General features: G+C 40.4%; 1 protein-coding gene across 1 annotated transcript in view; it reads left to right on the top strand.

Annotated features, from left to right (window-relative positions):
- baiap3 (BAI1 associated protein 3) overlaps window positions 1-11167 on the top strand; it is a 38165-nt gene extending 26998 nt beyond the window's left edge. The window contains exons 17-34 of the mRNA XM_071470498.1: window positions 666-756; window positions 1693-1749; window positions 1853-1950; window positions 2108-2159; window positions 2289-2440; window positions 2581-2704; window positions 3075-3215; window positions 3372-3467; window positions 3739-3954; window positions 4421-4489; window positions 4576-4655; window positions 5305-5413; window positions 5897-5968; window positions 6073-6156; window positions 6422-6542; window positions 6627-6750; window positions 6836-7041; window positions 7242-11167. Coding sequence (XP_071326599.1) covers window positions 666-756; window positions 1693-1749; window positions 1853-1950; window positions 2108-2159; window positions 2289-2440; window positions 2581-2704; window positions 3075-3215; window positions 3372-3467; window positions 3739-3954; window positions 4421-4489; window positions 4576-4655; window positions 5305-5413; window positions 5897-5968; window positions 6073-6156; window positions 6422-6542; window positions 6627-6750; window positions 6836-7041; window positions 7242-7345 — 1996 coding nt within the window. The 3' untranslated portion in view covers window positions 7346-11167. The remainder of the gene's footprint in view (window positions 1-665; window positions 757-1692; window positions 1750-1852; window positions 1951-2107; window positions 2160-2288; window positions 2441-2580; window positions 2705-3074; window positions 3216-3371; window positions 3468-3738; window positions 3955-4420; window positions 4490-4575; window positions 4656-5304; window positions 5414-5896; window positions 5969-6072; window positions 6157-6421; window positions 6543-6626; window positions 6751-6835; window positions 7042-7241) is intronic.
- Window positions 11168-12770: the final 1603 nt, after the last annotated feature.

The raw sequence follows: 12770 nt of genomic DNA, 5'->3' as shown, positions 1-12770 counted from the left end.
GACATGAATATCCACAGTGAATTTCATGGAAATCCATGCATTAATTTTCTAGACACATTGCCAGCGACGACAATGTGTTGGCCAAGGGAAAATTTAAAACCAGAAAGCTCAGGTGTCTATGAAGTCATGAGAAACTTGTCTGTACAAAATTTGATTTGATTTGATTTGATTTCCATTTGGTTGGTATTTGTAGAGATATCCTGCTCTGGATCGAAGTCTTTAACAGAACAACTTCCAGTTACCATCAAACAAAACAAGGAAGTTAGAGCAGTAAAATGCACTATATTTAGGAGTGTATCTCACACTAGTGGCAGCCAGTAAAATTTGCTAATTATTAAAGTTCATGTTGCTGTTTCAGACTAATTTGGAGGCTGTTTTTTTAATAGAAACTTCCCCCGTAAGAAATCTGGCTCTACCCAGTGATTAACACCTCGAGGAGGATTTTCTACACTTCTCAGAAACACACACACACACACACACACACTGAGTGACTCACCTAACAGTTAAATTTACATGTCTCCCCTTTTGCATAGATAATGCACAATCCTGTATACAATTAAAGTGGGAAGAATGCAGAGAACCGTATGTGAGTGTGAAACCAGCATTCATGGGACATGAAAGCAGTCTTGTATTGTAACTGGCCTCTTCCTGTCTGTGTATGCCAGGGGGATCGGCTACATGCAAAACATGCGGGCGTTTAAGACCGTATGCCCTCTTCGAAATGAGCTGCATTTGGACATCACCACTGCTATTAAGGTAACAATGAAAGAGCAATAAGTAAGTTATGAATGAAGCTCATCATCTGTAACACTGCTCTGCTGATTCACAAGTTGCATTCAATAACCCATAAGTTAGTTTTAAAACTCACAAAACTAAATGTGTGTTTTTCTCCGGAGACAAAAGTATTAATTTGGATAAATAATCACCAAAAGTGGCACCAATACTGAAAGAGTCATGGTGTACAAGGGAAACCAAACCAGCGTGGAAGTTATATGTATCATATTTGGTGAGAAACTAAAGCAGAAAATTAACTATTTCTTTAGAGAATAAATCCTAAAATTGCATTGCAGAAAATCCTTTGCGAGGTTTCAGATTATGGTGACATCTTGATGTTGAATAAAAAATAAATTCAATGAGAAATAATATGAAGAAAAGGAATATGTAATATTTTCATTGCAGTTGTTTGATGTGTCCCCTAAGGTCCTCTGTGTGTGTGTGTGTGTGTGTGTGTGTGTGTGTGTGTGTAACATAGCATTTATTATATGGAAAATGATTCAGTTCTTGTCTTTTTTACATAAAAACAGTGGCTTTATGTAAACAAAGCATTAAAGGTTAAATAATCATAATAATCATAATAATCATAATCATTAAATCCTCTCTGTTTAAGTTTTTTTAACAGGTTAAAAATTAACTAATTGGAAACTCTTGGTCATTTTAAATCCATAAACTCTAATCTTTTCAACCTACAAACTTCTGTTTGTACCTGTTTTTCTTGATTTTGTCACAGTCTTTTTTAAATTGTATTTATGTGTTTGTTTTACTTGATTGTTCTATTATCTTGTATGTTTATTATTTTATCATTGTAAATGAAGACATATTTGTAGGTGTTGAGGATACATACATACATACATACATACATAGATACATCATTAACCCTTTTACTCTCTTTAATTTGTGTAATTAATTCAACAGAAAGGATCAGCAGAGTGGTACGAGAGCTTAATTGCACGATATAAACCAGAGGAGGGGGTACGTTTATACTAATGAATATAAATGTATTCTAATTGTACTGACTGTGCCTTGGGGATTGAGGGATGATCAGGATCATGTTCGTTGTGTATTGACAATGTAGACCCTGGAGGAGCAGCTGAAGAAGCTGGTTCAGGTGGTGGATGCTGTGTGTGGAGACGTACAGAGAGGCCAGAACATCTACAACAAACTCTTCTATAGGTGAATATCAATAGTGCAAGACATGCACCGCATCCTAGAAGAAATATACAGGAAAAGAAAACAACGCAGACATTTTCTGCTGCCTGCCACGGAAACATTGATTTGCATTGTTGGACCGATTCCATTTCATCCTTTGTTTTTGTTCTTGTTCTCACAGCGCTGTGAAAGTCGATTTCTTCAGCATATCCTACAGGCAGCTGGAGAAACAGGTATGTCATTGAAAATGTGAAGAGCCATTGTAAAAAAAAAAAAAAAAGTATAACAAAGTCTTACTGTATTGTTGCCGCTAACTTTTGACGCTTTGTGCTTGAATAGAGTCAAATTCTTTCGTCCCTCAGGTGGCTGATGATGTGAATGTGGCGATGGAGCGGGTGTGTGGGACTGTGGAGCAGGAGAGCTCCAGACTGACTCAGACAATGGGAGAGACCATCTTCGAGCTCTTCATGTCCTTGAAAATCCTCAAAGGCTTCCGGGAGTTTCTTCCACTCAAGTTGGTTTTCAGTTCTATTCACATAGCAGCGTAAAAAGTGTCTGACTGGTGGATATTTGTTTGAAATGTCAGCAAAAAGATGAGAATTCCAACCTCTTCTTCAGCCTTGAGTGTATATTATATGTGCTCTTCTCTGACAGGGATGCCAAAATGTTGGCCTTGACCGGCTTTCATAATTGGTTCAAGTCCTCGATTCATAAGTGGCTGCAGATTGTTCACGACAGATCCTGCGACCGGATCCGCAGAGCAGTGGAAACAGACAAGGTGAGAGGCGTCTGCCCTTGAAATGTTGCCAATGGAAATTAAAATAATGGAGGTCAGATATTTTGGAGGTAGGTTTCCAATTACTTTCAATATCCAGACAGATGTTTTTCTTACGCTTTTGTTTTTTCAATAAATGTGCAAATCTTTCACAGGAAGATTAAAACTGAGACTGTAAATGTGTTTGAATCTCCTGAAACTACAATATATCATTATATATTTTAATTTTTTTTATGTACTCCTTGTGCATATTAAACAGGGGGTTGAAATAAAGTATCACAGAACTTTAAAAAAAGTCAATAGTTTTTTTTTCCTGCCATTGGACAGTCTTGACAAACATGTTGCCTGTTTGGTTGGTGTGTTCTGTGTACAGCTGGAGCCGGTGCAGCTGGCCAAACACAGCTCCTCAGCGGTGGAAGTGACAACGTGCTTCAGCCAGGTACGCGAGATCTGGCTCCAGCTGGCCTGGCCAGACTCTGCGGGGGCTTTCATCTTTGTCACCCGTTTGACAGACGTGAGTGCCACTTCCAGTGTTGCCGTACTCGCATCCTGCAAACACACAGACACGACTCAGAGCAGACTCACACACATAGTCAGGATGAGATTTTAGACCTATTAGAAACCAGGATTTTCCCCGTAATAACAGCACCGTGGTTTTTATCTGTCGTAGAATTTCTGCAGTGAGGCTGTGTGCTACTCGGAGATGATAACACGCAAGATTGAGAGGAACCAGCTGGGCCGAGATCACAAGAGCTTCACAGTGCAGGTAACGCCTGTAGCACGGCAGAACCGGGGGAGGGTATACAATGACGTGGGAAGTTAATGTCACCAAGTGTTCTCCCTGGCAACGCAAAGGGCTCAACAGGAGAACAGATATGTTTACAATCCAAAAAAAAAAAAAAAAAGCCTCTAGTCGTTCGTCATTTACACTCACACCCCATCCCTCCACTTCTCTGTAGCCCTGCTTCTTTTCCTTCTTTGTTTCTCCACCTCCACCCTCTGTTTCTCCTCTCGGGCTCCTCTTCGCTTTCTGCTAGCTCTGCATCGCCCTGAACGACATGGAGTATGTGCGCGTTTTCCTGGGTCACCTGCCCCATGACCTGGACTGGCAAGGCGTGGAGCGGGCCATGGTGGAGTCCTGCGGGATGGAGGGGAAGGAGCAGGTTTACAAGGCGCTCAACGGGCAGCTGTTCAACATGGACCTGGACCTGCAGAGAGAAGCCAAGCGACTCATCGCGCTGCTCACTGACAAGGTGAACGCCTGCACTCTCACCACACCTGAACGTGTGATACCCACAGGGACATAGATGCAGTTTGTCAGTGTCATGTAAAAACATTGTAAATGCACAGTTCTTCATGATTTTATGAAATATGCATAAAAACCTTGTACGAATTAGAGAAAAAAATAAAATAAAATCCATGTCCATCACTAAATGGAAGACTATTTTTGGAGATCTGGGTTTTTTTTCACTCACTGACAGCTATATATTTGATTTTATTTAATATTGCACACTGCATTAAAAACAAACACTACAGTAAACTCTGCACAATACGTGAATTTTTGTGACTGTTGCACCCATTTCGGCGATAATAGCTTTCAGTCACATTCGTCCTTTTTCATAACCCATGGCTTCATATTGTGTTAATCCCTGTATCTTTGTGTACTGGTGTATACAAACACACTTGCATGCACATGTGTGAGAGATTCTGTCCGTGCAGATGCTGCCCGAGCTGCGGAGGTACATCCAGCACATCAGCCTGTCCCCAGACTCCATCAACAACGACGACGTAAGGCCTTACAGCGGATTTGCTTTGTAACAGTGGTGTTTGCAGCTGCAGGAAATGTAATGTCTGTTAATGTGACATTCCTTCAGGCTGTGTCCCCTCTCATGAAGTACTTACAAGACACTATGGTCATCCTCACTGAAAACCTCGTAAAGGAGAACCTGACTAGGTAATTACCCTTTTCTCCTCTGTCCTCCCCATGAATATGACTTCATTTATTTTTGCTTAACAGGGACAATACGCTTTAATTAAAATAACTTGTCTTAGTTATAATTGTGACACATTCTGACTAAGTGCTCATTTCCACCTGGTGTGCCTGTGCAGCTAATGATAAAAGTTTAAAGAAACACCCAGTGCAAAATCATTCAATCATCAACAACTGGCTAAAACCAGTGTGTAGAATTTGTAGGTCTGACTTTAGCCACCTCCAGTGAAAAAAAAAAAAAACTTATACTTTAAGATGTAAAATGATTTGATGAGGAAGATCAGCCAGGATTTGCCTCCATAAAAGAGACATATCCTTTAAACAAGTGACATAATCCCCATCATTGTCAACTCTGCTCTAAATGAGATTTCATCCATTTGACAGTATTAGATGAAACGTGTGACAGCTCAGCAAAAAAAAAAAAATTTTTAAATAAAAAAGATGCTGCGATTGTGTATGAATGTACACTCTGTAACAATGATAACACCCCTCAGACAAGTTATCATTATTCAGCTATTATCAGTGAAAACATACATGGGGCTGAGTGAGGGTACAGGGGTGTAATTGGTAAACACAAGCGTGTGGGTGTCTCATTGTGTCTGCTGCCTTGTAGAGCTCTGCAAAGCATGTGGGAGCTGCTCCTGCGGATGATCCTGGACTCGGTCACAGAAAACAGAGGCGTTCAGGTGGAGTTTTACAACCGCTTCCAGTACACAGTGGAGGTCAGCGCTTGGTGAATTTTATCTCACAGTACCTTTTTTTTTTTTTTTTGTTGCTGTTTCCAGCTCAGACTCGACACATGTCCTTTTAAGTCTGCTTAAAGAGACACGTGTCATCTCTGTGAAGATTATCCTCGCCGCCATTATCATCAGCCTTTAATTAGTTCTGTATGCTTGCTGTCGTGCAGTCATTTGCATATATCAGATATTTATAAAGTCACTAGGTGGTAGTTCATTGCCAAAGTGAGTCCCCTCATGAATGATAATGTGGGAGCTGCTGTATATTCCAATGCCAATTTAACCAGCTGGGCAAGGACGTGACAGATTTGCATGAGAAGTCATGGCATGGGCTTTTGGAGTCTGGCAGACAGATATCATGTTTGCCTCCTACCTCAGGTTTCATGCTGTTTGTGTGAACAACATGTCTCCTTACTATGCTGAGACTTACTTTTTTTCTTTTTTTTTTTCTCAACTTGAATGCTTTAGACTGTGCTGCAGTTCTTCCATGCTAGGGGAGAGGGTCTGTCCCTGGAAGACATGAAAAGTGGAGACTACAAGGTGGGGACTCTATCAACCTTGGGTGAAAGGTCAGATTGATGTCCTTCTTCCCACCGTGTCATTTATCTCTCTCCCCCTTTCTGACCGTCCTCACGCTGCTTCAGGCCCTGGATGAGGAGCTCCGGCTGAATAAGTGTTCCTCCTTTGAGCTGATTGAACAGTACTATCTGGAGAAGATTTCCCACCAGGTGCGTTTCAACTTACCTGGCTGACAATCTCATTTCAGCTGTAGGGTGGACAGAGAAGTATTGATTGGACACTCAGTCTCAATCTCAATCTGCCTTCTCCCGGAAAAACAGGTGTTGGAAAAACAGGATGCTTTCAAATGATGCAACGTGTAGAACACCATAAAATGCTGAATGTGTTTCTGTCCTTCATGATTCCAGGATGTTTCCGTTGGGAAAAAAAATCTTTGTGCTTTTACATCACATTACAACATGCTTCATGTTGCAGAAAACACTCAAACATACCCGTTACGGTCGGATCAGTGTCAAGTGCTACTACGATGCTCCAGAGCAGAGACTGACGGTGGAGATTCTGCATGCTGCAGACATCATCGCACTGGATGCCAATGGTAAAACTGTGAAAAAAGGCTGAATTAAATGCAGGCTGCTGTCTTGAAGTTTGAGTTTTCACTCACTTCTCTGGTCTTCCTCAGGTCTCAGTGACCCATTTGTCATAGTAGAGCTCTGTCCTCATCACCTCTTCCCTATGGCCAAGAGTCAACGCACACAAGTGAAGCTGAAGACCCTGCACCCAGTATTTGACGAACTCTTTTACTTGTGAGTAGGATTTTCCCCTGTATTCCTCTTCCTGTTTATATGTGCTTAAAATAAGCTGGATTTGTTTGGTTCTTGTGTCTCCCAGCCACGTCAGTCCTGAACAGTACAGACACAGGTTTGCCTGTTTGACCTTCACTGTGATGGACTATGACTGGCTCTCCACCAACGACTTCGCCGGTGAAGCCGTGGCTCCTCTCAGCGACTTCTGCTGGCCAGGCAGACCGAACGCCTCAGCGGCCGGCAAGAGTGTCCAGCCAGTCATTCTGCACCTGTCTCGCAGTAAACCCAGTGGTACATATAGCTCCAGGCTGTATCAGTGTTTTTTTTATTTTTTTTATTTTACACAAACATAATATTGGCTTCTTCGGAGACCAGAGGGTGTAGCACTGAGTTTCCAATTACTTTTCCAATACAACATGAAAAGCCATTCAATCTAGAGATATTTGTGTCAGGTGTGGGAACTACTCTCATCTGTTTGCTCTCCCCTCCAGAGAAGCCAATCATGAGGATGCTGGACGCTCGCATCGGAGACAGGGAGGCTCAGGAGTTTGTCCGCAGGCTGAAGGAGATTGAGAAGTCGATGGAGGAGGAGTAAAAGCTGTCAGCACTGCCTGTTTCGCTGTTTTCTGACCACGTCTTGCAACATGTGCTTTTGTACTGGTATGATGTTTACAATATTTGAATTTTTTTTTTCCCAATGTTATTGATTGTTCAGTAATTATACCAAAATGAAAAGAGAAAAAAAAAGGAAAACAGTGGAGCTTATCGCTGTTTTCCAACTGGGAAATGAGCATCCTGTCACTGTGCAACCCTATGCTGTCTCAACTATATTTTAGAATTTAATGGATAGCTGATCCTAAATGTTACTAGTCTATATTTTTTGTAATGAGGTAACGTTATCTTTGTTGTATGATCTTTGATATGATAGATTTAACATTTCAGAACTATTTTGTGGAGGTAGCTTACATATCCAATAGTGTTCAGTCAGAGTCTAAATCTATACCTCAGATATGCTCAGTAGTTGCAGGGGAGTTAAACAGGTTTTGAGACTTTTCACGTTCTTCGCCGACATTGCGGAGATGTAATGCATGAAAGCTTATTTAGGATGTGAAAGCATGAGCTCACACTGATTTTCCAAATCATATAGTCACTTACTAACAAACAGCTGGGAATAAAAGGAAATCACGAAGAAACAACACATAGCTTTGGGAAATTGCACTTTCTGAGACTTGGTGTTTTAAGGCCAGTCAGACCGATCAGCAGCAGGGAAGCCTGACACTCCCCTGAAGCACAGCTTCATTGGACTTTTCAGATTGCTCTCCACGAAGCTCATGATAGGTCACCGAAGAGGCCAAAGGCAGTGGTGGGAGGACCAATTCTTTTAACTCAGTTCTTTCCCTCTGTGTGACACCAGTGAGTCAGCATCTGTGAAGACATGTATGTGACAGCTCACGTTCACCGTCCTTTAATTCAGCCTTAATTGTGTTTGTCAACTTAACAATTGATGAATTGGCAACTGAAATGGTAAAAAAAATTAGCTTACACCGTCACAGCTGCACCATAAAATAATGAACTTATCTGGGCATCAGTGTGAAAAGTAGAGAGGAATGGTCATAGACTGCAAAAAAATTAAGTGTTGACTGTAAATTGTTGTTTAGTATAACTGATTTGATGTAATTTTAAAAAGTACCCAGCAAAGCTGTTCAGTTGTTTGATGCTAGTCTTTCTTTATATATTATGATATTGATATGAATAATAATTCAAATGTCTGTTTTTCAGTTTCACTTTGAAACAAAAGAAAGAAATCAACTAGAAGTAGTTAAATAACTACATTTTTTGATTTAGTCATCATGCATGATGATTTCATAAATTTGAAAATTGATTGATTTTTATCAGGACAAAGTGATTTATTTCTAAAGTTCAAATTAAAACATCATTTGTGAAATGACTAATTTTGTTCACTGCTTCCAGTCTGCTGGTAGCAGGAACTATATTCAGAATCATTCATATTTTAATGGTTCTGAGGATACGCCAGGAGACACAGAGGCCAGATAATTGAAAGGGAGAAAATACGCCATGACATCCCCAAAGATAACACAGTGTGTGGCACTTAGGCTTATGTCCAGATGGTAGAGCTTCAAAAACGTTTATTCGGAGAAACCCAGCTAATTGCAGCTAATGAGCTCATGTAGCGTTCAGAAAGTTCTGGAAACAGCCATGCAACATGGCAAAGCCTTTGTCAATGCAATTTTAAATCGATGCATGCTCATCGCAGGCCAGGATTTGAGATTGTGTCTCAGTGTGGGGTTTAATCTCTTGAGGTGAAGAGAAAAGGAAAAGCATAATGAACCTGGGCAGTGGCATAATTATACTTTTGGGGGAAGGCAAGATCTGCCTGCCTGCAGCAGCAGCTCCTCTCTGGCCTGGCAGACAAAACACCAGCTCTCACCAGTCCTCTGAAGCCATGTGTCTGTGACTGAAGGTTAGGATTTTAATATCATTGCAGAAAAACACAACCAGAAATCTATAAATCATCTTGTGGAGAACATGAAGTTGTTATGCAATTGAAACGTTACAAAACAACTCAAATAAGCACAAATTAGTAATGATGTACCCCAGATCTAAATCTTATAGTAGCGGTGATTTAGCAAGCTAATATTATTGTAGCAAGATCAAAGTGCTTGTTTCCTAGTGAGAGTTCGAATGAAACCAGGCTTAAATCGAGAATTGTTAATTTTGTTTGAGAAACAAGACTTTTTGAACTGCTGGACTGACAAGCTGGATTTCAATCACCTGTGTTGGTCCTCCAGTGAGCGCAGCTCTCACTAACCAGGTTAATGTGAAACACCTGTCTTAGCTGTTTGAGCACAAAAACCCCATAGTATAAAATCACTGACTGACCATTAACCCAACCTTCCAAACCAGAGGTGTGATTGAAGTTTCAGTACCTTCAATCGTGGAGGAACTTTAATCTTCCTTCAGGGAATCTGTTCAGTTAATAGACTGAGTTAAATGCAGGATTATTCCCGACCATGTCTGGGAGCCAGCAGCCTGGTTTAAAAAGCCACTCAAGTCTTGTCTAGGAAACTGGCCCTTAGTGTTGAAAATGTAGCCTAAAGTTTACAATTGGTAAACATGTCATCTCAAAAATGCCCAACATACAAACTACGTGGTTTGTTTTTGAGTGTCTGCTAGCATTCACAAAAAAAAAGGAGACTGTACAATCAGGCTTTGGGAAGCTGTTAATGGATGTTTCCAGTTTAAAAATGGCAGTTTTACTTTCAAAAAGACACGCACAAAACAACAGGATCACAAAGTAGTAACAGATGTGTAGAGAAGATAAAAACACTGTAGCAAGTACTGAGAACCTAGCACCAAAATCTTCACACCGACAGCATTTTGATAGTGATGTATCTTTACAGTAGCCGCTTGTGTAGTGCTTTGTCGTTATACCCTGTGGAGTTGTGAGGATGAAGCACGCAAAAACCATATCTATGCCTGGAGAGTGTGCTGCATTACAGGGATTGTTCAGGTGTTCGAGAAGCCTGCCTTACCTTCCAGGAGCGAGGAATTCTATCAGTCCATCTGAACAGCACTTATGTTTCGTATTGTTTTTAAGATATTGAAGTTCTGGCCAGATGTTTACAAAGAAACATGCAACCTCACTTTGAGTGTAAACAATCATTATATAGTCAAATAAAGCTAATATTAAGTAATAGAATCTATAATAGGCCAAATAGGTAATTTACATCTTTCTAACAGTGTGGGAAGTTAAAAAACAATATTTAACAGGCACCCTCTTAAGTGTTTTAACAGTCTTTTTCCAGATTCCTTATGTAAGGAAAGCGCACTGTCTTTTCCCATTAAATACAATTGTCTGTGTTCAGTCACAGTATTGTAGATGTCCTTATGTTGCCCATAGACTGGCAATCTGGTCAGTATTAGTTGAGTAAATTCATTTATTTTTGTGGTTTTCAAATCTTTAAAAAAGTATTTCAGTCTTCAAATGTTAAGTGAATTGTGTTATTGTAGTCATGTCCTACAAAATGCATTTCGTTAAATTGACATAATGAAAAAAGAGGCAAAGGTCAAAGGTCTCATTATCTAGTTTGGAAAAAACGGCAAAGGACATCAGACTGTGAATTAACAGAATCATAAAAACTTAGTTTCATGAATGTCTGTGCTGACATGGACATGTTTTATTAATCTTGAAGTATTGTCAACTGAGTATTTGGTTTGTGGTCTGCCAGCCAAATTTAAAAGGCAACAACTGGTGAAAGAGGCAAAACACCTTCAATTTGTTATTGTAAAAGTGAATTATTTGTCCTTGAATTGTAAATGCCTGTGTTGCTGTTCATTGGATTATACCTTTGAGAGATGTCTATGACCTTGAATAAAGATTGTATGTAAATTTGAACTTGGTACCTTCACTGGCATGAGCACAGCTGAAATAATTTTATAGTTGAAAACATTACTGACTGAGCAAGTGGAACGATAACTGCACCCGGTGTTTAAACTCTGCAGGGGTATATAGTGTAAAGAAATGCCACAGGCTGACACTGACCTGTTTGCCTTCACTTTATCTTTCACACAATGTCATCATCCTTACGATCAATCCCCCCCTCAGTCCCATCTCTCTGTCTTTCCTCGACCTTTAATATGTTACCCTCTGCAGCAGCTACCTGGCGATCAAACATGCTGTAACACCACAGCAACCCTGGAGAAAAACCCTACACAAACACTGTGAAACAGAGGTGTTCATTATGTCCAATGTGAGATCAGAGGACTCACCTTGACACAATCGCTTTACTGTCCATGTTCCTCAAAGAGCTTCTTTGATGGCAGATTAGACGAGGATTTCTCATAGCAGGAGGACACGAGGGTCTGTGAGCGCTTGCGCTCTACTGAATGCTGGTCAATACATTTTAAATTACAAGCCCGGTGATGATTGAATTGTTCACTGGCTCAGGTGTGGAGGGGACCTTGTCATCTAATGCAGACATCATGCCCTCTAGTCAGCGTCCGCACACACTACATCCATCGGTGCACCTGACATCTCACTATACATTAATGTCTCTGTGCAGCTGGGAGCCTCATATATGAGTTAATGATACTCTTCCTGGTTCTGTCTCATCTGTTCCGTAAAATACAAGCTGCATGTCAGAAACTGCATGTCTGCATTTCCTATTTTAACCACTAGATGTCCTTGTAATCTTACAAATCCCCCTTTTTTTTTGAGTCATGCTGGTAGGCCTGTGCATGTATTCTTCTGGCAGAGCAGGAGACCAAGGCTGTCCCTCGATACCTTCTAAAGGCTCATGGTCACCCTCCTCTCCCATCACAGGTGGGAATAAGTGGTGGTCAGGTTGTGTTGCCGGAACAGTACTGAAATGGTGCTCTAATGACAAAGGGACATATCAATTACTGCAGAGCATCCCCAAACCTTTCATGTATGAAAAATATATGTAGGCTATGTAACTGTATTTGTTTATGTGGTTACAGTGGTGTAAAAAGTGTTGAATTGTTTACATGAAAGTAGCATTAAAACTCTGTAAGACAGTGGTTCTTAAAGTGGGGTCCAAGGACCTTGAAGGGGTTCCTGGGGGGGTCCAAAAATTGGAATAATTAATTTTCACTTATTTCATCCAGTGACACAGTGACAGAATGTATGACTGTTTTGGTCATAGGTTTAAACACTTTCTGTAAAAATCTTCATATTCTACATGTTCTTGATATAGAAAAGTTTGAGAACCACAGCTGTAAGAAATACTCCATTATAAATAAAGGCCCTGCACTGAGTAGTAGATAAGTATTACTTGCAAAATCTCCTTAAGTGTCAAAAGTAACATACTGAACTACAGAAAAAAGGGAGTTGCCCCCTGTCAGTGTGGTAATGTCATATTACTGGATAATTATGTCAGTTATATATTAATGTCTAAATAGCATTTTACTGTTGTGCTTGGTAGCAGTGGGGTTTGATATGTTGGTATGTTTTCTATCATTTGTATTATTCAGAAAAG

Source organism: Trachinotus anak, unplaced genomic scaffold (assembly GCF_046630095.1).
Source record: "Trachinotus anak isolate AG129_WGS33_773 ecotype Australia unplaced genomic scaffold, CSIRO_AGI_Tana_v1 ptg000003l, whole genome shotgun sequence".
Taxonomy (NCBI): domain Eukaryota; kingdom Metazoa; phylum Chordata; class Actinopteri; order Carangiformes; family Carangidae; genus Trachinotus; species Trachinotus anak.
Note: the sequence above shows the minus strand (reverse complement) of the source record. Positions and strands in the feature narration are given on the sequence as shown.